Raw genomic sequence first — 24,793 nt, 5'->3', positions numbered from 1 at the left:
GACCTGCAAGGAACCTCCCTCCCTCCTGCCGTTTTGCTGCCTGGAAGGCAGATGTGATGGCCTGAGCTCTAGCAGCTCCCTTGGGCCAGAAAGAGAAAGGCTCCCATTTGGGGCAAAGCAGCGAACAAAAAAGGAGTCTAGATCCCTGGTGACTCCATGGAACTATGCTCCCAGCCACGGTCTCTGGGTTTCTTCTACATCAGACGAGTCTTTCTTATTTAAGTCACTATTTTGCGGTCTCAGTTACTCTCAGTCAAACCTAATCCTGACGGATACAGATCACTAAAAACAGAGTGAGCAGCAGGAAGCACCACCATCAGTACAACTACCTGTAGGGGGCTGGTTGCCATGGAGACCATCCCAACACACAGACTCCAAAGTACAAACCCACTCAAATGAGAAGAGCCTGGTGTAAACCTAAGAGACCCCTCCCCACCTCCCCATTTCTGGGAGAGTCCCCCTCAGCCCTTAAGGCAGGATGGTGAAGCTAAATTCTCTAACAACCCCAGGGGAGGTAGCCCCAGGAACACAGTACTTCTGATGGTCTTCAACCTCCTGGGCTACCTTCATGATCAAAGGACTGCCAAGCCCCTGAGTTCTCCAGCAGGAATGTCTTTTGCTGTCTCCCCTCCTAACTCCTCTGCCTCTGCCCAAAGTCAAGGGTTCCAGTGAGTCAAGGTATCACCTAAAGTAGTGCAAGAGCCTCCAGCCTGCCTGCCCACAGCCAGCCTCCCCCTCCAAGCTCCCCACGGCCACGTTATCTGCTACCAACAGAACGCGCTTCCTGAAAGCACAGCTCTGAGGTCACCCTCTCAAAAGCCTCCAGGGTCTCCTCCATCGATCTAGAGAACAGATCACCAACTCCCTTCCACAGGACCCCAGGTTGGTCACATCGGGCCCAGCCTACCTTTCCGGCACCACCTTCCAACCAAACCAATCACCACTCCTGTATTTTCCATTCTGTACTTCCAGTTTGCTGTTCTTCCGCCTATAATTCATTTCCTTCCCCTCCTCCTTCCCCACCCCCAGACTCTACGGATCCTTCCAACCTGAGCTTCGTCCACAGAGAAGTGCTCTCTATTCCCCAACTAGAAATAACCTCCCTGTCCCGGGGGCTCCCATCACCTGTCGTCAATTACCTTTTTACAACCACACGTTGACCTGTCTCTTGAGTACAGGTGAATATGACCTCTCTTCCCTGACCCACCTTAAACCCCCCGCAGAGCGGGATTATACCTCACTTCTTTGCGTACTCCCCACAGATACACAGTAGGTGCTCAGGACATGGTGAGATGGCTTGGCCTGAAGATGATTCTCTCCCTGTCCAAGACAAAGGGCTTTTCTGTGAAGAGAACACGTGTTTGGGCCACGTCTAAACTCACACGGGCCCTTCACAAAGCTTTGATTATTCGCTCCTCTCCCCCCTGGTGAACTAGCCACTGGGGAAAAGCAGTCACACGCCACCCAACACCAGCCTTGGCACAAAGCGCTATGTGAGTAACATGTATAGATATGGTCCTGGCATGAGAAGGCTCAGGGACAAAACTTAACCGATATTAACTTGGATCCCTTGTGCTCAGAGTATCTTGCAAAAGAGCTGACACTCGATACATGCTTTTTAATGTGATTTGTACTAAGATGCCTATGAAAAATGATGTCAGCTACTCCCTCTCTTTTATTTAAACTGCAGAAGACATTTAGGTTAGGTAAGTTTCTAATAAGCTAGCTAAACACTCAGATCACCCAAAAAGAAAAAGTGTATAAAGTCTTTCTTCGCAAAAGTCTTTGGAAACAAGCTGTGCTCCCACCATCCGTGTGGACTGGGTGAAATACTGCCCTGTCTGATGGCAGAGGGTGCCTGAGATGACTCCCAGAAGGGCCCACCAGTCCTGAGATTTTTTTTTTTTTTCAGACGCAATATGTGATCCAAGGAGGACAGTGCGTGAAGGGAGAATCTAAACTCAAGCTCAAGGTCTCCAAACAGCAAAGATTCTGCCTCCCATCTTCCAAGGAGCCCCAAGGAAGAGCCTGAGTTCCCAGATGGCGGATGTCCACCATCGCCTGACCAACTGGAAAATACACCTCTCTCGTACAACAACCGTCCCCTTCCACCCCAGGCTGGTATCAAAACCAGCCAGCCTTGGGAGCCAACTGCCAAGTGCATGGTGGACTCCATCATGGCAGCCTCCATGGACCCAGAGGCAGGAGCCTCCTCCTGGGCGCCCCATCCGAGTTCCAAGGCCCCATCCTCCACGTCCAGTGCCCCTCTAACCATGACCCCAACCCAACGTGTTGGCTCAGCTGGATCCTTAGCCCCACAGATGCATGGAGCCTCTGAAGGGAGTCTGCTCTTTCAAAACACCAGCTCACCCTTCACTAAACCACGGTTCCCATCACAACACGGGTTCTCAGCTTTGGCACCATGCAATCACAGGGACAGGAGGGGGCTCTAGAAACTACTGAAGAGGGGAGGGCTCTAGAAACTACTGAAGCCTCATCCCACCCCCTGGAGATTCTGATGTAGTCCAGGGTGCGTCCAGGGCATGGGGCTTTCCACATCTCTCCAGGTGATTCTAATGTGCAGCCAGGGTGGCGAACCACCGCATCGGAAGGAAGGGAGCTTCCCCAAAGCCAGAGAGCTCCCTGGAATCAAACCACCAAGGACGCTAGGCCAAGTGAGCTCACTCTGCTAGACCATGGATGCCAATGACAGTGGCAAAGTTGAGCTCGGTTTGAGCTGGGGGACACCTGGCTTTATTTCACCAACTCAAATTGCACACGTTCACCTGTGGCTGTCCGTCTTGATGGCCACAGCGTGCCTTATGTGACAAGGACAACAGAGCAAAAGGTCCACATAACTCAACAGGCTTCACTGCTAAGCCATTCCCTGGAGGTTCTTAAAGGCCCCCTTCCAGCAAAGGGAAGCAGTAGCACTGACTTCAGGAGCAAAGCCCAGGTCCCCAGAAAATCACCGACTCGGGAACGTCGGACACTCCAGGGAATGTTCCACGACCTGCAGCCTGCGGCCCTGCACAGCACAGAGCTGTGGTCCCCGGGGTCCATCACCTACCTGCAACTACATCAGGGATCAGCAAACTTCAGTAAAAAGCCAGAGTTTTGCAGGCCACGCAGTCCTGCTGCAGCTTTTCAGGGCTGCTGTTGTCATGCAGGAGCAGCCGCTGATGATATTGATATGTAAACAAGTGGGCGTGCCTGGGTTCCAACGAACCTCCATTTACAAAAGCAGACAGTGGGGGAAAAACAGACAGAGGGCTGGACTCGGACCACTGGTGTAGTGTGCCCACCCCTCCGCTAGATCAGAGCTCCCTTAAAGACAGAGCCCTCTCTCCTGGCACTTTTTCAACTGCTCAGCACTTGACACAGTGCCTGGAATACAGGAGGAGAGGGGAGAGGAGGAGAGGGGAGGAGAGGGGAGAGGAGGGGAGAGGAGGGGAGGGGAGAGGAGGGGAGAGGAGGGGAGGGGAGAGGAGGGGAGGGGAGAGGAGGGGAGGGGAGAGGAAGGGAGGGGAGGGGAGGGGAGGGGAGGGGTTACTGTGACTTCGGGGCACTCACATCTGACTATTTGAAGCCCTGCTGGCCACCGACATACACTCACACCTCCTCCTTCATGGGTGCAGGGGAGGAGGCCCCCAGACAAAGCGGCACAGATATTCCCAAGGATGGTGCCCTGGCTCAACTGTAGAGTCGGCCCAGGACCACAAAGAAAAGCAGAGGAAGAAAACGGGAAACGGGTTGCCAGGCCATGAGAGTGGAGGCTGCCCAAGGATGCACCCGGGGAAGGAGAGGACAGGGGATGGGGCGAGACGGGGGCCGAGAGGGAGCAACGTCCGTCTGGGGCCCTGGGCAGGCTCCGGCCTACCCCACCCCAGGTGCTCAGACACGTGGGCTCTGCCACCAACGCAAACGCGGTTCCTTCCCATCACTGCAGAGAGAAGGCAACACGTATCACCTCCTCCCCTGCACTGCTTACAAGGGCGCTGGAAGTCTGAAGCATGAAATGGAAAAGAAAAAACACAACAAGCATAACCATCATCATCTGCCTCCTTCCCGAGCGTGTTTCTTCCCTTTCTCCTTTCTTCCCCTCTCGCCTCGCCGCCCCCTCCCCCACAACGTGGAGTCAGGATGTCCCTTTCTCCTTTCTTCCCCTCTCGCCTCGCCGCCCCCTCCCCCTGCAGCAAGACCTCGCTCCCCCCCACAACGTGGAGTCAGGATGTCCCTTTCTCCTTTCTTCCCCTCTCGCCTCGCCGCCCCCTCCCCCTGCAGCAAGACCTCGCTCCCCCCCACAACGTGGAGTCAGGATGTGCTGGGAAGGAAGGGCCTCATCTTGCCCCGCATGTGTGCACAGGGTGAGGGGAGGGCCGGGGGGCAGAGCTGTCACCACGTTGTCCTCGCGCCCACAGGAAACACTGCTGTCTGGGGGCCTGGGGCACCGGCCAGAAATCAGGCTTGTCCCCTGTGACGCGTTCAGTGTCTCCTGCCTGGCCTTGGCGTGGCTTGAGGACACTCAGCTGAGACACAGGAGTTTCCCACCGGAAGCTGGTCATTTGAGACCCTTGAAAAGCAAGTGTCTCGGGGAGAAGCGGCAGGCGCCCCCTGACGACAAGCCCTGAACAGTGAACGGTCCGGCTGGAGAAGGGCCCTTCCCAGCACTTCCCTGGGGCCCAGTGGTTAAGACTCCCCGCTCCCCATGCGGGGGGCGCAGGCCCGATCCCTGGTCGGGGAACTAAGATCCTCCATGCCATGTGGCACGGCCATAATAAGAAAAGAGGAGGGCCCAGCCCCACATCTTCTTCCTGCACCGGGCCACATCCACCTCGTCAAACGAGACCCCCGTGACAGGAGGCTCAAAGTCCCACCAAGCCCACCCTGGAATATGCCCCCCCTGCACTGAGCGCCCCCCAAAAGGGCGGCCTTAGCCCTAGAACAGACCAACATCCCCTCCCTGGTCTCTGCATCCCAGGGCAAGAGAAAAGCTGCAGAGAGTAAAATCTAGGAGGCCCTGGGGCTCCCTGGTTCCTCAAATCTTGAAAAAGCAGGTTTAAGAGAGGAGTCCGCGTGGGACAAGTGCCATGAAACTTCCAAGGTAACCTGTCCACAGTCCAGGTGGCGCTGGGGATGGAACCTCCTCAAGGTCCACACAGCTCCAGCATCCCGAGGAGGCCATCAGGGGCCCTTCATCTCACTCGGCCTCACAAAGAGGAAAATGAGAGAAACAGACAGCAATGATCTTTGCAGGAGCCTCATCAGAGCCCATTAGAGTACTCATACTGTCTGGTGGGAGCCCAGCCCATTTCAGTGTGGTCCAGAAGACCTCACACTGGAAAATCTCCATTAGGACGCATCAGGCTTCCCTATCTCTCAGGCAGGAAGAAGGAGAAAAGGTAAGAGCAATTATTACTTCGTAATCCAGGAGCTGCAGAGCCAGGAGTATAAAGGCTAGGCTTTCTGAAGCCCCAATTCAATGGCTACTCTGCACCTCTGGCCCTTCTCTCTCTCCTATTTACCCTAGAAGAAACCTTTCCGATGGATCTGGCTGGAATCTCCTCCCTGAGTCTCTCATGCTACAATTTAAGTCCATTTCTTCCCATCCATTTCTCCATGGAAATGGAGAACAGCTGGTCACCATCATCCCTCCAGACTCAAAGGCCGTCACTGGAGAGCATCATTAACTTCCAACAGCGAGCCAGTTATTTGGAGAAAACATCACGCACCACTTGTGGCACAAAAGCAGACTCAGCCAAAAGCTCCTTAAGAAAAATCACATCTTTCATAAGGAGCCAGCTCCCTATGGGATTAAATAATAGATACTAAATTGCCTTTTCATGCCTAGAAGTAAGCTTTTTGATTGGTAGCCTATCTTTGTCTTCTGCAGTTTCATGGTCATATTTATTCCACACAAGTGTTTCCTCCTTGAGAGAGAATATACGCTGATTTAGAGATTCCTTGTTAGTTCACAGAAAAAGAGACATCAGAGGGACTTCCCTGGTGGCGCAGTGGTTAACAATCTGCCTGCCAAAGCAGGGGACACGGGTTCGAGCCCTGGTCCAGGAAGATCCCACATGCCACGGAGCAACTGGGCCCATGCGCCACGGCTGCTGAGCCTGCACTCTGGAGCCCGCGAGCCGCAGCTGTTGAGCCCGCGTGCCACAACTACTGAAGCCCGTGCGCCAAGAGCCCATGCTCCACAACAAGAGAAGCCACTGCAGTAAGAGGCCCGCACACCACAGCGAACAGTGGTCCCCGCTCGCCGCAACTAGAGAAAGCCCGCAGGCAGCCACAAATAAAAAATAAATAAAATAAATGCAACATCTAAGCGATGTTTTTTAAGAATAAAAATAAATTTTAAAAAAATACCTATGTCCTTTGTCCTGGGAACCTCTCTCACAGAAACACTTGTTGCAGTGCACAGTTATATACTGTATTAATATGTCACTGCAGCATTATATTAGAGACAGATTTTAATATACATATGACACATACCTAAATGTATGCAGAACTGACTGTAGAAACACGTTATGTCTGTGCAAGGTACCATGGGACCCCAGTCAAGTGTCTGGTGGCCAGGTTTCCCTTCTTCTAGATTCAAAGCACCCGAAAGCAGTGTTGAAGAAGCAAAGCCTTCAGGGTATCAGGCACTATGGCACACCTAACCGTCCTGACACTTTGTACGTGCATTATATAAGTTCTCCAAAGATACACACTCAGGGTTAATGGCAGTGACCTCTGGGAAGCTAGTAGGAAAGAAAAGGGGATTTTCTTCTTTGTCTTTTTTTTTTTAAGATTTTTTTAAATTTTTATTTATTTTATTTATGTATTTATGGCTGCATTGGGTCTTCGTTGCTGCACACAGGCTTTCTCTAGTTGCAGCGAGCAGGGGGCTACTCTTTGTTGCAGTGCACAGTAGGTTGACTGTATTAAATATAAATCGGTCCATGATAAGTACAAGCAATTATTACAGCTTGGACTACTGGGGCTCTACTGCCTTCCTCTAGTTTGGGGAGGCATTTATGAGAATCCACTTCTAGTCACCAATGCCACTGAATTTTCCTGAGTTTGAGTCCCATCTGTCTCCCCCACCAAGCTTGTACTTTTCTCCCTGCATCGGGAGACTGGTCAGGAGCTCCTCTGTGCAACTAGCATATTCTCAAGGTCACGGTTAGAAAAATAAATGACTTATTTTCTAATAAAGACACAAAGATAACTTTTAGAACCTCTTTTTTTCCACCAACTATTTTAAAACTCAGAAGTAAACTATTTTAGATCCTCATAGTGAAAAGAACATAAAACACTGGTCTGATGATGTTTTTTAAGGAACTCTTAAATTTTCATGGTTTAACGCTCCCAAATTCATTCTTACAGGTCCTGAAGACTGGTATACTCTACCTGTTTTTTGTTTCCCCCCTTGTTTCATCTTGGGTTTTGTCTTTTGTTATATAAATCTTACAGAGGCTTTTGGCCTAAAAGAGTAAACTAGATCAGGACACCCAAGTGGCAGGTCAGCACAGAACACAGTTCTGCAAACTCTGTATCTGTGTAACCTCTACAAGAATTCTGAAAAACTAAGTATCCTCTCACTCATTTTGAAATTGACATTTAAAATGTTTTCTATTACTCAGCCGTAAAAAAGAATGAAATAATGCCATTTGCAGCAACATGGATGGACCTAGAGATCATCATACTAAGTGAAGTTAAGTCAGAAAGACAAATACCATATGATACCACTTATATGTGGAATCTAAAATACGACACAAACGAACTTATCTACGAAACAGAAACAGACTCACAGAAACAGAGAACAGACTTGTGGTTACCAAGGAGGAAGGGGGATGGGGGAGGAATGGATTGGGAGTTTGAGATTAGCAGATGCAAACTATTATATACAGAATGGATAAACAACAAGGTCCCACTGTATAGCACAGATAACTACATTCACTGTCATGTGATAAACCATAACGGAAAAGAATATGAAAAAGAATATACATATGTAAAACCGAATCACTTTGCTGTAGAGCAGAAATTAACGCAACACTGTACATCAACTATATTTCAATAAAATTCAAAAAATAAAAAATAAATATTTTCATCTCAAATTTAAGGAGTCGCAAAAGACATAAGTTCTGGCATGTAAATATTGATGTCGTTAAATAAAACTGCTTCATCGGTAGTTTAAATGGACCCAGTGGGATCTAAACAGCATAGAGAGGGAATCCCCTGGTGGTCCAGTGGTTAAGACCCAGCACTTTCACTGCCGGGGCCCAGGTTCAACCCCTGGCGGAGGAACTAAGATCCTGCGAGCCGCGCGTTGCAGCCAAATAAATAAGTAAAAATAAACAGCACAGGGATTTGACTCTCCCATTATCCACTTAAAAATATACACAAACTAAGCTGTGTGTTTATGTCTAATGCACTTTTCTGTTCGAGGGTTACATTCTACACGCAAAACCACACGTGCAAGCTCTTCTTCAAAAGTCAAAAAACGTACATCATTCTCTTTTCTCCTTGATTTGTACTTCAATTGCATTTCCCCACAGAATTTTATCCTAGAGCAACTTACATTGTATGCTAGAAAGTCTGTCACTGGTTTCTTTATCATACTGCTTTGCAAAAAAATATTTCTATTCATTTCCATTTAATTTTTAAAAATTCCCTGTGAGCCTAGGGCTCCAACTGCTTAAATAACAATTTCCTGGATTGAGTGACCGTTGAAACATTAGTGGTCGAGGGGCTTCCCTGGTGGCGCAGTGGTTAAGAATCCACCTGCCAATGCAGGGGACACGGGTTCGAGCCCTGGTCTGGGAAGATCCCACATGCTGTGGAGCAAATAAGCCCATGCGCCACAACTACTGAGCCTGCGCTCTAGAGCCCGCGAGCCACAACTGTTGAAGCCTGTGTGCCACAACTACTGAAGCCCACGCACCTAGAGCCCGTGCTCCGCAACATGAGAAGCCACGACAATGAGAAGCCCACGCACCGCAACGAAGCGTAGCCCCCGCTCGCCGCAACCAGAGAGAGCCTGCGCGCAGCAACGAAGACCCAACCCAGCCATAAATAAATAAATAAATAAATTTAGAACTATTAGTGGTCAAGAACACATTCATAATAACAAAAATTGAATATGCTGTTTCATAATTATTAGACACTCAGAAGTAAAATATTCTCGGAAATGCATCTTCTCATGGATGAGGCTTTTTTTCTTATATTTTCAATTCATTCATATGACTGTGAATAAACATTAATAAGTTATTGCTAGAATAAGACAGGGCTAAGCATCAATTTTATTTCTATTTTTCTTTGGGTTCTTTCTTTTCTTAAAGCAAACAAAGAGAAAACGTGTTCATGTAAAGAAGCTAGAAAAAAATAGATATATTGTTATAATATTGTCATTTTGTTCTTTGAACTCTACCCAAGGAGGCTCAAAATCCCAGAGTGGTCCACCATGGAAATTTACACTAAAGGCTTTTTTTTTTTTTTTGGCTATTCCACACAGCTTACGGGATCTTAGTTCTCTGACCAGAGATCAAACCCAGGCCCTTGGCAGTGAAAGTGCTGAGTCCTAACCACTGGACTACCAGGGAATTCCCTACATTAAAGGATTTCTCTGCTAACAGTTTGATTCAAAGGACGGGACAGTCTCCGAATTGCTAAAGGATTTGTGTCCGGCGATCAGTGGTTCAAGTCCTTCACTCTCTCCACCCGAGCACCAACATGCCAAGGGTCTCTCCGTCTGTGCGTGGAGATGTGGCTACCCAAAGACAAGGAAGTAAGAAAAGAGTGCATCTTCCCTTCGTGAAGTAGGAGAGGACGACTGTGTCGGGGAAGGTGGGAAGACAGGACCTGCCACTGGGGAATTCTCAGGCAGAGCAGTTTGGGGAAAGAGAACAAAACTGGAAGCTGAGGACCTGGGAATTGATTCTGACCACTCTCCCTGCCCTGTGAAACACCCAGAAAGTCTCCATAGACGCCAGTCTCACAGCTGCTGACTTAGAGAACTTTCGGGAGGGCCCACACCCGGGTCAGGTTTTGCGGATCACAGAACTACAAAAAGAGGAGAAAGGAACCAAATCTGAGCAACCAAAAGGGAAAACCACATATTAACAGCCTTCTGATGTGACTGATGTGACTGGAATACACAGCACCACTGTGACAGTGATTCATGCCTGGAAAATGGAATCTGCATTAAGTAAGCCTTGAGGTCCAACTCCCAGCTTACAGGAGACCCAGGGAACAGAGGAACGAGTTCAACAGCACCATAAGGAAGCAATCTGCCAAAGCCAGAATGTGGGACACTCTACAGATGAATGATCCAGTTTCTCTAACATATTACGAGCATGGGGAAAAAAGGCCGCGGGGCGGCGGGGCTGGTGGGGGGCACTGCTAAAGAATAAAAGCGACTTTTATTTTGAACTTTTTATTTTGTTTCAGTATGAAACAAATTCAATATGAAAATCTTGTTTGTATCCTGATTCTAAGAAAAAATTTTAGAAGACAATTTTTTTTTAAATTGGCAGAAGTTTGAATGTGAACTAAGTGTTGGATAATAATAAGGAATTATTAATTTTGGTAGGTGTGATAATACCATGGTGATTATGTTTTTTAAAAAAAAGTCATTCAGGGAGTTCCCTGGTTGCCTAGTGGTTAGGATTCAGTGCTTTCACTGCTGTGGCCCAGGTTCATTCCCTGGTCGGGGAACTGAGATCCTGCAAGACGCGTGGTGAGGCAAGAAAGAAAGAGAGAGAGAGAGGGAGGGAGAAAGGAAAGGGAAAGAGAGAGAGAGAGAGAGAGAGAGAACGAAAGAAAGAAAGAAAGAAAGAAAGAAAGAAAGAAAGAAAGAAAGAAAGAAAGAGAAAGAAAGAAAGAAAGAAAGAAAAGAAAGAAGGAAGGAGAGAGAGAGAGGAAGGAAGGGAGAGAGAGAGAAAGGAAGGAAGGAAGGAACGGAGGGAGGGAGGGAGGAAGGGAAAGAAAGGGAGGGAGGGAGGAAGGAATGAAGGTAGAGAGAAAGAGAGAAAGAGTCATTCAACTAGAGTTGTGCGTTGAATTTACAAGTAAGATCACATGATGTCTAAGATTTGCTTTTACACAGTATTCCACCTCCCGAGAATATGGGGTGGGAGGAGGGGGAAAACACGTGGAATTGAGATTAGCAAAATGTCAATAATGATTGAAGCTGGGTGGTGGGTACCTGGGCTGCCTCATAGGATTCGCTCCACTTTATTACACATTTGAAACTGCCTTGGGGACTTCCCTGGTAGCACAGTGGTTAAGAATCCACCTGCCAATGCAGGGAGCACGGGTTCGATCCCTGGTCCGGGAAGATCTCACGTGCTGCAAAGCAACTAAGCCCGTGCACCACACCTACCGAGCTCTAGAGCCCACTAGCCACAACTACTGAAGCCCGTGCGCCTAGAGCCTATGCTCTGCAGCAAGAGAAGCCACCGCAATGAGAAGCCGGCGCACCGCAAAGGAGGGTGGCCCCCGCTCGCCACAACTAGAGAAAGCCCGCGGGCAGTCACAAAGACCCAGCGCAGCCAAAAAAAAAAGATAATGTCTATAATATAAGGTCTTTCAAGGGTGAGAAGGAGGAGAGAAAGAGAATATTTAATTAGTGCCAGCAAAGCTCTGTGCTAAGCCCTTCCTAAATATTATCTTATTGGAAATACTTATTTACAAGTCCTGAGACAGCTGCCAACAAGCTTCTTTCACTGTCTAAGGAGAGGCAGGGGCATTCAGTACACTGGATGCAAACAGGGTCAGCAAGAAGAGGGAGCCATTAGCACCTGTAGATCACAGAGATGCAGCTTGGCCGCATGCGGAGAAACTGGAAATACCCCTTAGCAGAGAAATAACAAAATAAACATCCTCCACTTACATCCCTCCTACCACGTGCTACTTACCCCTGCAGCAAAGCCAAGGCTTCCATCTAAGATCCGCCTCTGAAAATGAAAACAAGATGTTTCAGTTTCTAAGGGATGTTCCGTGGGATAAGAGGAAACCATAGGCCTAAGAGAGCCACATGAATGAAGTCTAGCCCATGCCTCACTCTGCGAACCTATCTGGAATCCTGGACCCAAGCCTTTATAAAGTGGGCCAAGAACCAGGGGGAAAAAAATTTTTTTGAAACCTTCCATCCATCCCACAGCCAATCAGAGCATTCTTTCAGTGTGACCCTTGCTTTTCATTGGTCCACGTGTTTTGCCTCTTCCACGGCTCTCCCTGTGAATTATGGCTATAAACCTTTAGTAAGGAGCTGGTCTAAACGATGGAAAGTGACAAGTACTGGCAAGGAGCATGTGGACCAATCAAAATCCTCCCACACTGAAAGAGGCAGAGTACAAACTGGTACAGCCACCTGGCAAAGCTGGCGGCACCCACTAGAAGTTAAACCTTCACAAGCATACCCTCTGACCCAGCAGTGCCACGCATAATCACCGAACAGAAATGCATATTTGGATTCACCAGACGCGTGTACAAAAATGCTCTTGGCGGCATTATTTGTGAGAGCCGAAAACTAGAAACTAACCGAAAGCCCACCAAGAGCAGGATGGATACACCATTAGGTTGTAGGCATACAAGAGAACACCACATGGAAATGAGAACACACATATATAGGTGAATGGAGCTCACAGTCGGGCAGAGGCATTCAGCAGACTGGAAAATAAATAGGGTGAAATCAGCCCGACAGAGAAGAGCATATACTATACGATTACTCCATTTATATACTATACAAAACACAGAAAACAAGTCTCTGCCGTTGGAGAGCAGGAGAGGGGCTGCCCTTGGAGTGGAGGTAAGGGGTGGGGAGGCAGTGATTGGAAGGGACCCTGAAAGGGCTGGTGGGAGCGGGGGGATGGGGGGGCTGGTCCTGTTCCAGCACTTGATCTGGGTACTATTTTCACTGGTGAAAAGTTGTACACACTTATAAAATGTGCATTTTTCTATCTGCTTCTAGGTTTCAATAAAAAGGTTGTTGTTTTTTTAGGAAGTGGCCTAAGTTAGGGATATAATCTACAGTCACATGGACACACTAGAGACACGCTGAGATGCTCATCACCCCGATCCTTGAGCCTCCCAGTGAGGTCTGGGAAGCTAGTGCTGCCAGGTAATCATCACCGGCTACAGGCACCCTCTCCCCACCTCTGTGTGGCTAAGGGGTGGATGGAAGGATCTGACCCCAGTGAGCCACACAAAATGACACTCTTCTCTAGCCCTGCCACGACATAAGCCAAGTTGGTCTCATCGACTAATTTAATCAAAGCAGACAGATATAATTCAAAAGTCAGCAGAATCATCCTTTCAGCATTCCTCTGGATCCTGAAAGGAGAAGCATTATACTTTTCTGAAGATCAGTAAACCTGTTCTTCTACTTTCAGACATTTGTCTCAAGGAACTAATCAGATGTGTGCTCAAAGATTCATGTTCATCGTAACACTATTTCTAGAAGCAAGAAAAAGAGACATAAACTAATTGTCCAGCCGTTGGGGACTGGCTAACTCAACTGCAATGCATTTTTATGGCGGGATATTGTACAGCCATTTAAGTAACCAGAGTAAATCAAAATAATCGAAAAACCATTTAGGGATATAGGGAGGCGTACTTACAACATCCAGCGAGAAACGCTGGTTATAAAACATCACAGACAGTTTGCTCCTCATTATGTAAAGAAAACAGATATGTCTGTACTTATGTTCACTCAAATACAGCTGAATACATTTGAACAAATATGTTCGGTTTTCCTTTCAGAGAAGCGGGATCACGAACTTTTTTATTATTTCTTTCAGCTTTTCCATATTTTCCAAGCTTCCTACAATTACAACGTGAGTTTTTCAATCGAGAAAATGAATCTTGAGTGAGGTTGAGCCCATGCTGCCAAGGGCAGCAGAGCAGAGGGCGGGTGGCTGGGTGTCTGCTATCCCGAGGGACCGTCACCACAGCCCCCATTCTAGCTGGGCGAAAACTGAGGTTCCCCGGGGAGGGGAAGGGGAAGAGGCAACCCCTGTGCGCTCACGTCTACGGCTGGCTTTATCCCCTCGTGCTGCAGCCCCTTCCCACTCCTCCCGCACCCCTCCTGTGCAGAGAGGGCTCACACAGCCCAGCTGGGCCTGCTGTCTTTAGGGCCCACTCTCCAGGCTAGCCCTTGGCTGGCTTCTGGGAAGCTGGCACTGGGACTGCTCGCCCCACTCCCTGAGCGGGGCTAAGGGGGATGCACAGGGCCAGCGTAGGGGTCTGGGGGCAGGGGAGGGAGAGGAGCCCCGGTGCCTGCTTCACAAACAAGGTGACTTGTGCACGACACCTGCTTTCCTTCTTCAAGTCTGGGATTTGGGTTGGCAGCTCAGCACAGATGCCCACGTGACCAGTCCCCAGTAAAAACCTTGGGGCCCGAGTCTGACCTGGCGTCCCTGGGCTGACACATGGTCCACGTGTTACTGCATTTTCGTCGCTGGGGGAATGAGCACGCTCTGCGCCCCCTCACGGGAGGAAGGGGGCATTGGATCCCAAATCTGGGCACAGGCTTCTCCAGACCCTGACCGTCTCTGTCTTGCGGATGCTATCGTGTGTCCTTTCGCTGTAAGAAAGCTGAGCCATGAGAACGACTCGATGCTGAGTCCTCCGAGTCTAGCGAATCACCAACCGCGTGAGGGGTCTCGGGGAGCCCCTGTGCCTCCACACAGAGAAAGGACTCAGCAGTTCCCCCTACTGGCCTGGGGATCACACTAACACGACACAAACGAGCGGCTCCGCGGCTCCCAAGGGGAAGGGGGCACCTCTGCGATGGCTTCTCCCTTCTGAGGAGCCTCCACAGCATCGGCCGGGGCCACACGGGGCTGTGGGGTTCCACTCGGGCCTCCAGGGCCCGGTGGGCCAGCTAGACCGCAGCTATTTCGACTCAGATCTCGCCTTCTCAACGCGAAAGAAACTGGTGAAGATGAGATGAGATGAGACGGTGAAGGTGCTCTGCGCCAGGAGGGCGCGAGGACAGGACCCCAGAAGACCTGGCATGGCTGTCAGGAACCGGGAGGAGGGTTAGGTCACCTGTCGACAGTAACCCGGGACTCCTCGGGGCTGTGGGCCTCCCCAGGCAGGGGAGGGCAGTGGGGGAGGCCCCACCTTGTTGGCAACATCAACACTGCTTTCCAGGCTCTAACACAAGACTGCCCGGCTGGCCGGCTTCCTAGATGGGTTTTGCTTTCCAGGTAGGCCTCCCAGCACACTTCTGGCTAACCACCCCTACAGTGTCTGTGGCTGCGTGAGCCACGCAGGGGCTTCGCTTTCATCAAGGCATCCATGGCTGACGGCTCCAGGCCGTGGGGGGGGGCGGTCAAGGTTGCAGGAAAGAAAGGACTTCCGGGCACAAGATGGGGGCGTGGGGAGGGGAGGGGGGGGTGTGTACGGGGCGGGGGGGGTGGCCCTGGGGATGTGAGGGGGATGCACAGGGCCAGCGTAGGGGTCTGGGGGGGGGAGGGGAGGGAGAGGAGCGTGGGAGTTTGCATGGAGTGTGTAGGAGGGTGTAGCGTGTGGCGGAGGGAGAGGTGGGGTCTGGGGGATCTAGGGGTGCAGGGGTGGGAGGGGTAGGCAGATGTGGGGTCTATAGGAGCCTGGGAGGCAGGTGTGCGTGTATTCATCCCAAAGAGGGTGAGGGAGTCCATGAAGAGCCTGGAAATGGGGTAAAAGAGGAAGTGGACAGACGCCCCCCACTCTCCTTTTCCCCAAGGTCTTTTCAACCATCTCTAACTCAAGGCCACAGGGCAGGAGAGGTACAAACCTCATGCACATCACCACCTGCTCCGGACCCAAGAGAAACTAGACGGAGGATAGAAATCAGGCAGAGGGCTCAAGGAGGCTCAGTACCTGGTCTTCTCACTTACTGCTCCCTCTGAGTCAGGAGGAGGGAAGCAGGGGACCCAGGAGCACGGGCGCAGAAAGCTAGAGGGGACAAGGGGAGGAAAGGGGCCAGAACCAACGTCATCCCAACCTGGAGCTGTGGCCGGCGGCACGAGCGAGTCTGCAGCCCGGCTGGGCGGAAGGGGCTGGTTTCAAAGCTCGCTAAGAGAGTCCCCGAGAACCCCCAGAACCCCCAGAACCGAACCGAGGCAACTCACCTGTCCACTAGAGAATACGAACACAAGAGCTGCCCCAGCCGCCGTCATCCCCCAGGTGAAGAAGGTCCCCAGCAAGGCCTGGGACACAGGGCTGTGGCCTTGGAGCATGCTGGATACAGCTGTGTGCAGAGGAGCACGAGAGGGTCAGCACCCGCGGCCCCTCCACCCGAGCTGGCCCACGTCTGGGCTGCTGGTGCGCACCCTTCCGCCATCCATCCCGCAGTGACCTCAATGACCCGGCGCAGGTCGGGTGGCTTCATCCAGCTTCTCCCCGGGTACTGGAAATCATCTAACTCCAAAAGGAGGGACATGCGGACACACAGGGAGATGCCAGAGGAGCAGACACCACGACAGAAGGGACGACATTGGGAAATAGTTCCAAAGAGAAGAAGCGCAAAGAATGTGAATTATTTAGCCTGGAGGAAGGGCGCATGGGAGGGTCGGGCGACTGCAGCCTTCCAGCATATTCTGCCTTTTCTACCTGGCCTTGCCTACCATCCATCAGCGGTTCTGTCTCCTCCAAACACAGGTGACTAGCTCCGATTCCCTCTTGAAGTTCTTCCACCTACATCCTGATCACACTTTCAATAACTCCCCGGGGCAGTTCCCACGGCGGTTCCCAAGGCCTGCAAAGGGTACACGCCATAGACTGACCTGGAACTAGCCCAATAACTGTTCAACTACTGCACCCCGCGTGGGCATCGTATTCCAACTCAACCCAATTATTCCCAGAACCTTTGACAAGCCCCAGATGGTCCTACTCCAAGTCTCTCTTTATCCAGTTTCCTCCCAGCATGCCTTCCTCCGCACCCTCCAGCCATCAGACCCAGTGAATCCTCTGTTGCCCACCTAACACCGAATTCAATTCCACGCTTCCCTGATTCCTCTCCACTCCCGTCCGAGGACACACCTTTGGTGTTTTCTTTGTGTGGGCTTGCCTCCTTCATCTTTTATATCATTTGTTGCTTAAAAACAGGGATGATGTTTTTTCACACTTGACACCCCTGTAAAATAGGGCTTTCTGACACCCCAAAACTATGTGTTGAATTGAAAAGGGCCAGCTTAACTTGAATAAGACACTCAGCAAGAACAAGGAAACAGAGACCCAAGGGGCATTTCCGCCAGTCCACTGAGCACGCCTGCTCCCGAAGCTGGGGAATCTCCTCTAGACTTGACATGTTTTCAATTCTAGCTCTGAAATGACAGGGAATCAGACGCTCCCTGTGGAAAGTTACGAGGCGGAGAAACCTGTTGGTTGAAAAGCCCTGTGTTTTGGTACATAAACACTGGGGGTCAGGGCCTCATCTCAAAGGGCTCATTCAGCTCGCCCCCCGCCCCCGCCATCTTCCAGCAACCACAGGGCTGGACACGACCCCGCTGGGCTCAGCCCTGCCAGGCCCGAGTGGTCTGAGAGGAGCCAGCAGCCTGGGCTTGCAGATCAAAAGCTGAAGATTCTGCCTCTGACCCTGGAAGGAAACCAGGGCAGAGGGTGGAAGGGCCCTCTTATGCCACGAGGGTCAACAACACAGCAGGATTCAGACCTAGGAGGGCTGCGAGTCCAGGTGAACCCAGATAAGCCCAGGTGAGCCCAGCTGTGCCCAGGCTCAGCCGAGGTGCCAGGAATCCTTGGAGAGAAACAGAATCTCTGGATTCCGATTGGGTCCCCAGAGTCTAAGTGGACTTCAGAATGATGACTGCACCAAATAAAGAAAAGCAAATATTAGAAAAAAGCCACCTTTTTACATATGTCATCTAGTTAAGGTACCCTACAGACAATGGTCCACGTTTGTCTTTAAACAGAGACATCCGGATCATTACACCAACCTTCTCCTTCTAGCTACTCGCAGATAAAATTTCAAACGGCATTTACAAAGAAAGGCACATAGCTATCATCTCCTCAGTACTTACCGTCCAAGACAGGTCATAACAAAAAAACAACTTTGTTTTTCAGCGTTGAATGTGCCTTTTAATAACTACAGAAAAGAGGAAACCGTTTACATTCACCAACGGGCCAAAGTCAACACGGATTTTGTGAGCTGGCAAACAAGGGAGCTCGTGGGTGTTCTTGGGGGCTAGTGGGAGGGGAAAACACCCTTCCAAGACCCCATTGACACCCGAGCACCCTGAGATGTAAGAAAAAGGGACACAGAGGGAAGACCAAAGCCGCCATCCTTCCCATCCCTACAACAGCAGATCTGTCAGCAACGCAAGCTCAGTGCCCCTTGGAGAAGTTTCCTCCATTTGCTGTTTTAAATCCTCACTACTCAAAGGGTGGTCCCAGAACCAGCAGTGCTAGGCGCCCTTAGGAGCTAAGTTAGAAATGCAGAACCTCAGGCCCCACCCCAGACTTGCTGAATCAGAACCTGCATTTGAGCGAGTCCCATGGGGGATTCTTATGCACATCAAAGTGGAAAGCACAGGTCTAAAACTGGAACAACTTCTACAAGACCAAGAACTTAGAAAGTGAGTTCTCCTGCCCTAAGAGGGATCAGCAGGGCCACCGCCACAAAGACCCAAGGGAACAGAAAGTTTTCTCCAGCAGGTAGACCAGGAGCGCCTTGGGAGCAGGGAAGGTCAGCCAGGGCACCTCAAAAGCCGCTTCTGCAATGGGGCTCAGACTTCCTCGTGAGCTGATACTAATACATAAACCTGGGCTGCTTTGCGGAAGGCAGGATTATTCTCTGCCCGGTCCGGCTTTAAAGATGCCAGCACCACGCCACACATAGCAGCACACGGCTCCTGGCTGATAGAGAATTAATTTATTTTCTCTTCCTTTTAAACCTGTCACCCTGCTTCCAAGAGTCAGCTTCAAGATGCCAATGAAAAAGTTGCAGAGGTGGAAAGAGCACTTCACGAAACCTACATACATGTCCTGACTTCGAGAGTGGAACTGAGCAAAATGATTCGGGTTTGGGCTGACGTGACTGCGGAGAATGTTCTCTAACACCTGGCTACTCAAAGTGTGGTCCGAGGACCGGCCGACCTGCGGGTTGATTAGAAATCACCCTCTCGGGCCTGCTGCAACTTAACCGATTCCCAGCCAAATTCAAGGGGTCCCGCTGACCCCCAGAACCAGAGGGAGGGGCTTCGGAGCAGCTGGACTTGTAGCCACGGCCGTTCCCTGGGCTCCCGGGCCCCCCACACATGCCCACCGGGAAGCACTAAATGAAAAGGAGATCTTGGGGAACCGCTGTCAGAGGAAGGCAGGTCAACAGCCTCCGGCTCGCCCTGGAGAGGGGCCGAGGTGGGGCTCCGGGCACCCCTCCCCCTCCTCTGCCACCTGCCAAGGCCGCCCCGCTTCTCCTCCGACCCCCTCCTCTCCCAGGGACACCCCCTTCCAAACTGCACGGGGCTGCCCTTCCGAGTCCCACGCTCTGGTCGCGCAGGCCCCAGCCCCCGGGCCTCCAGCCCCACCGAAGGCGCCGAAGGAGAGAAAAGCCGACTCACTTCGGTGCCCTCTCAAGCCCCCACTCCACTTCCATCAGCCCCGCAACCGCTGGCTCCCCGGCTCCACTCCGCGGTCACTTCCTGCTTCCCTCGCGGCACACTTGTCCCCCGGCCTCGAGGCCCCGCCCCCGCCGCTGCGACTGGCAGATCCGGCCGGGAGAATAAATTCTCTGGTTCACAGCCTCTGCGGGCTCGGGAGCAGATCGGGGCGGGTGGAACAGAGCCCTGCAGAACCCTCTGCAATCTTCCAAGAAGCCCCAGACACCCAAGGAAGGGACACCTTTCGCAACGTCCCTGACACCGTTTATGTTGCTACACTTTGGCAGCTGAGTCCAACGCCCTGGGTGAACAACAGAGCAGGAAGCGTTTGGAGAGGGTGGGGAATGGAATCTCCCACCATCAGCATCCTTCGCTAGGTCAGTGGCCCTCAAACTACAGCGCCCAGTGGAACCACCCAGAGAGATGTCAAAACACAGAATGCTGGCACCCTCAGAGCTGCTGGTTCTGGAAGCCTGGGTGGGGCCCGAGGTTTTCTGTTCTGAACTAGTTGTTGCTTTTGCTCTGGTCCTGGGACCCCTCTTTGAGAACTGCTGCTTTGCTCTCCAGGCCTTCTACAAAAAGACTGTAGGGTAAGATAGCTAGATTTAGTCAAAAATAAAGACAGGATGCCCAGTTAAGTTTGAATTTTAGATAAACAACAAATAGTTTTTTAGTGTAAGTATATCCTGGGCAGTATTGGGGACATACTTATGCTAAAAACGTATTTCATATTTGTTGCTTATCCGAAATTCAAATGTAACGGGTGTCCTGTATTTTATCTGATGACCCTACCAGAGGGTAACCAGAAACACTGCCCGTAATCACAGTGGCCACAGACCAGAGGATCCAATAGGAGCAGACCACTTTTGTCCATAGTTGTGGGCACTGATGATTGCACCAGATCCATGCACTGGGCCAGGAAGGGAAGACGGCGTGGTGACAGTAGCTGGTTTCTGCCTTCAGGAGATTCCCAGACCAGGGAGAGAGCCAGGCCAGCTGGCTTAGTCAGCTAGGGCTGCCATAAGAAAATACCACAGACTGGGTGGCTTAAACAATAGACACCTGTTTTCTCACACTTCTGGAGGCTGCAAGTGCAAGGTCAGTCCAAGATCAAGGTGCAGATTCAGAGCCTGGTGAGGGTCTCTTCCTGGTTTGCAGATGCCTGCCTCTCACTGTGTCCTCACATGGCCTTTTCTTGGTGCACACACAGGAAGGAAGAGAGAGGGATCTCTCTCTCTCTCCCTCTTCTTATAACGCTTCCAATCCTATCAAATGAGAAGCCCACCCTTATGGCTTCATTTAACCTTCATTACCTCCTAAAAGCTCTATCTCCAAATGCAGTCCCATTGGGGGTTAGGGCTTCGGCATATGAATATCATGGGTGGAGCCCTCATGAATGGCATTGTTATCCTTATAAAACAGGCTCCAGAGAGCTCCCTTGCCCCATCTGCCATGTGAGGATACACAAGAAGTCTGTAAGCCAGATAAGGCCCTCACCCAACCACGCTGACACCCTCATCTCAGACTTCCAGCTTCCAGAACTGTGAGCAATAAATTTCTGTTGTGTATAAGCTACCCGGTCTGTGGCATTTAGTTACAGCAGCACGAAAGGGACTAAGACACCGCATTTTACAGATAAGAAAACTGAGGCTCAGGAAAGCTCTGTATTGAGCCCAAGTTGACAGGGAGGTATGGAAAACCAAGCCCAGCTGACGCCAGAGATGGTGTTCTTCCTGCCTCAGACATTCAGGACTCACAGGATGGGATGGGACACCCTGATCAGCAAAACGTCTCTCTTCCCTTGAGCCATTCCAGTGCCCTAAAGCAGGGTGGCCAACCCCCAGGAGACAAATCCTGCCATTTCCCATCTTTCCCACTGAACCCCTTACACACACACACACACACACACACACACACACACACACACACACACACACACACCACCAACCCAAACATACAAATTGCCTCTGTCTTTCTTGCACTCACTGATGGTAAGAAGCGCCCAAGTGTTGCCCAAAAGAAAATGTTTCCTTAAAGCTAAGTACACTGGCTCTTACCTCCAGCCCATCCCCAGCCCATTCCCATTCTCTCCCTCCAAAGCAAACTGTGCCCTGCAGCCTCCATAAGCTGGGGGAGGAGAGATGAGTGTGTAAGAACAGACTAATTAGCAGGGGCTCCTTAAAAGGTGGAGGGGGGGGGGACTTCCCTGGCAGCGCAGTGGTTAAGAATCCGCCTGCCAATGCAGGGGACAAGGGTTCGAGCCCTGGTCCGGGAAGACCCCACATGCCGCGGAGCAACTAAGCCCGTGTGCCACAACTGCTGAGCCTGCGCGCCTAGAGCCCATGCTCCGCAACAAGAGAAGCCACCGCAATGAGAAGCCTACGCACCGCAACCGAGAGTAGACCCCCGCTCACGGCAGCTAGAGAAAGCCCGCGCGCAGCAACAAAGACCCAACGCACACAAAAATAAATAAAATAAATTTATAAAAATAAATAAATAAAATTTAAAATATAATAAAATGAATAAAAGGTGGCGGGTGCCGTGCAGGCAGAGAGGGCTGCCTCCCAAACGTCCAAAGGCCGTAGAACGAACTTGACAGTCAGCAAGGTATCAGCAGGGCAGTGGGATGGTGGCCCTTTCCAGAGGAACTGCTGTAGCTTTATCTGGTTAAGCAACCTGCCAGCAGCAAGCACCTCCCACTGGAGCATGGGGCGGGGTGGGGCGGGGTGGGGCGGGGCGGGGCAGAGGGTGGACGGAGACAGCTTCACAGGAAGTGTTGGGGGAGATGGAGAAGGGACAGGAGATGGACACAAGTGGTCCAGCCCAGTGAGTCCTCAATGTCTTCACTGTTGCTTCTCTTATTCTCTCCTCCTCCCCACCCCTTCCTCCTCCCTTCTCCTCCTTCTTCTCTCTCTCTGTCTCTCTGCCCCCGCTTTCCCTCCCCTCCCTCCCTCCTTTCCTCTCTGAAATCTTGTTTCTTTTAGGAGGTACTGCAGCAATTAAGCAAAGGCTTTGGAATCTGACAGCCCAGGAAGAAGCCCAGCTTGGCACGTGAGTTTCCTTGGACAAATTCCCCAACCCCTCTCAGCCGCAGTCTCCGCATCCTGGGTCTGGGAGTAATCACCCTGTGCTCTCTCTACAGGTGACTGGAACTGGAACAAAGCGCCCAACATCCAGCAGGGCACCCATCACGGCAGGCTGAACGATCATTATCCCTGGACCCTCACTCCTTCCTTCGTTTATTCGCTCATGCATTCATCCAGTGGATACGTCATGGGCCTCTGTTGGCGCTGCTGGGCCCTGGCACACGGAGATCAGCTACACACAGATAGCGTGACCTGGTCCAGCCTTTCTGGCCTCTCACTTCTTTTCCTTTCCTGAAGTCTGACCACTGACACATCACGAGGACCAAGATAAGCCTCTGAGCCTGGGGCGCCGGTTCCTTCCAAGTGCGGATGATAAACCCAGCTGAACTGGTGCTGATATGCTGAAGGGATTAAAGAGGTGAAAGTAATAGGCAGTTCAAAGAAGTGCTATTGAAATGTCAGGGGTTTTTTGTTGTTCTTTTAGGAGATTGTCTAAGTATGCCCCACCCATATATCCAGAACTCATCCACTTTGCCCAAAATAACAGCTCTGACTCATCATCCTGCCCTGATTCCCACCGTGCATCCCCGCCCCCAGTCTGTCCTCCAAACAGCAGCCAAAGTGATCTTGTAAAGACAGAAGTCCAGCCACGTCAGTCTACTACTGCAAAGCCTCTGAGAGCTCCTCCTCGCCTCTGGAGTAAACTAGTGGGTAGAGGCCAGGGACGCTGCTAAACATCCATCACTACTCACAGCCTCCACAACAAAGCATTATCTGACCCAACATGTCAATAGTGCCAAGATTGAGAAGCCCTAGTGTAATCCCACAAAATAACTCTTCTTACTATGAAGTAATGACAAAACGCACTCTTTAAAATGTAACACACCCTTCAAGAGGCATCCAGCCTCAGTCAAAGCACTAGTTAGCACTTGATTCACCCTAAAAGGCAAGAAAGAAGAGAACCAACTGTCCAGCCAATCTTTATATTCCCATCACTGCAAAGATACACCTACAATCAAACCTCCTAGGTGCTCAATTCCCTCGACCCTCCTGGGTTTTGATTATTTAAGGTTCTGACGTCAGGACGCTATGACATCACGGAGCTTCCTAAATGGAAATGCCTGGAACGGCTTTGGCAGGTGGAACAGGTCTAACTGCTCTTAACATTTGCTCTCCGATGTGACTGATAAGCTGAGGAAGGGGAGATTCTAACCCGTCTTTTAATCTAAGCACCATCCAAAGGAGCCAACGGCGACTTGATGCCAGTTTTCTGAGCCTCGTACAGGGACGAGCTGCCCTCGAGGGCTTGAGGGGGAAACGGACGCAGCAAGCATGTCCCTTCTCACCTTTGTCCAACTGATTAATTCTGAACCTGCACCAGCTAGGTTGGAGGGAGGGTATAGAAGTACAGGTTCTCTAAATGTCCATGGACAGATGAATGGATAAAGAAGATGTGGTATATATACAATGGAATATTACTCAGCCATAAAAAAGAATGAAACAATGCCATTTGCGGCAACATGGATGGACCTAGAGATGATCATACTGAGTGAAGTAAGACAGAGGAAGACAAATACCATATGATGTCACTTACATGTGAAATCTAAAAAGTGAACTTATTTACAAAACAGAAATAGACTCACAGGCATAGAAAACAACCTTATGGTCCCCAAAGGGGAAAGCAGAGGGGAGGGATAAATGAGGAGTTTGGGTTTAACATATATGCACTACTATATATAAAACAGATAACCAACAAGGGTCTACTGTATAGCACAGGGAACTCTACTCAATATCTTGTAATAACCTATAATGGAAAAGAATCCGAAAAAGGATGGATTTATTATATATATGTATAACTGAATCACTTTGCTATATACCTGAAACTAACAACATTGTAAATCTACTATACTTCAATTAAAAATAAATAAATTTTTAAAAGACAGTAATATTTCAAACCCCCCCCCCAAAAAAAAAAAGAAAAATGCAGGTTCTACTGACTTTATACGAACCTATTATCAGGAGAGAAGTTTGCAGTAAGCTCAACCACCAGCTTAATTAAGATATGGAATTACGGGCTTCCCTGGTGGCGCAGTGGATGAGAGTCCA

At 50.5% G+C, this 24,793-nt stretch overlaps 1 protein-coding gene and 1 long non-coding RNA gene across 7 annotated transcripts in view; one reads left to right on the top strand and one right to left on the bottom strand.

Moving 5' to 3' along the window:
* SLC39A11 (solute carrier family 39 member 11) overlaps positions 1-19,661 on the bottom strand; it is a 335,263-nt gene extending 315,602 nt beyond the window's left edge. For 5 of the 6 annotated variants that reach the window (XM_060135233.1, XM_060135238.1, XM_060135235.1 and 2 more), the window contains exons 1-3: positions 19,563-19,661; positions 16,116-16,234; positions 11,913-11,951 (exon numbers count right to left, since the gene is read on the bottom strand). In XM_060135233.1, coding sequence (XP_059991216.1) covers positions 11,913-11,951; positions 16,116-16,223 — 147 coding nt within the window. In that variant the 5' untranslated portion in view covers positions 16,224-16,234; positions 19,563-19,661. The remainder of the gene's footprint in view (positions 1-11,912; positions 11,952-16,115; positions 16,235-19,562) is intronic. The other variant, XM_060135237.1, reaches the window with a different exon arrangement.
* A 2,715-nt stretch (positions 19,662-22,376) lies between these two features.
* On the top strand, positions 22,377-24,576 carry LOC132511744 (uncharacterized). The gene is made up of 3 exons (XR_009537706.1): positions 22,377-22,427; positions 22,586-22,652; positions 22,744-24,576. It is a non-coding gene; the product is annotated as an uncharacterized LOC132511744 (long non-coding RNA).
* Positions 24,577-24,793: the final 217 nt, after the last annotated feature.

The sequence above is a fragment of the Lagenorhynchus albirostris genome, chromosome 20 (assembly GCF_949774975.1).
Source record: "Lagenorhynchus albirostris chromosome 20, mLagAlb1.1, whole genome shotgun sequence".
Taxonomy (NCBI): domain Eukaryota; kingdom Metazoa; phylum Chordata; class Mammalia; order Artiodactyla; family Delphinidae; genus Lagenorhynchus; species Lagenorhynchus albirostris.
Note: the sequence above shows the minus strand (reverse complement) of the source record. Positions and strands in the feature narration are given on the sequence as shown.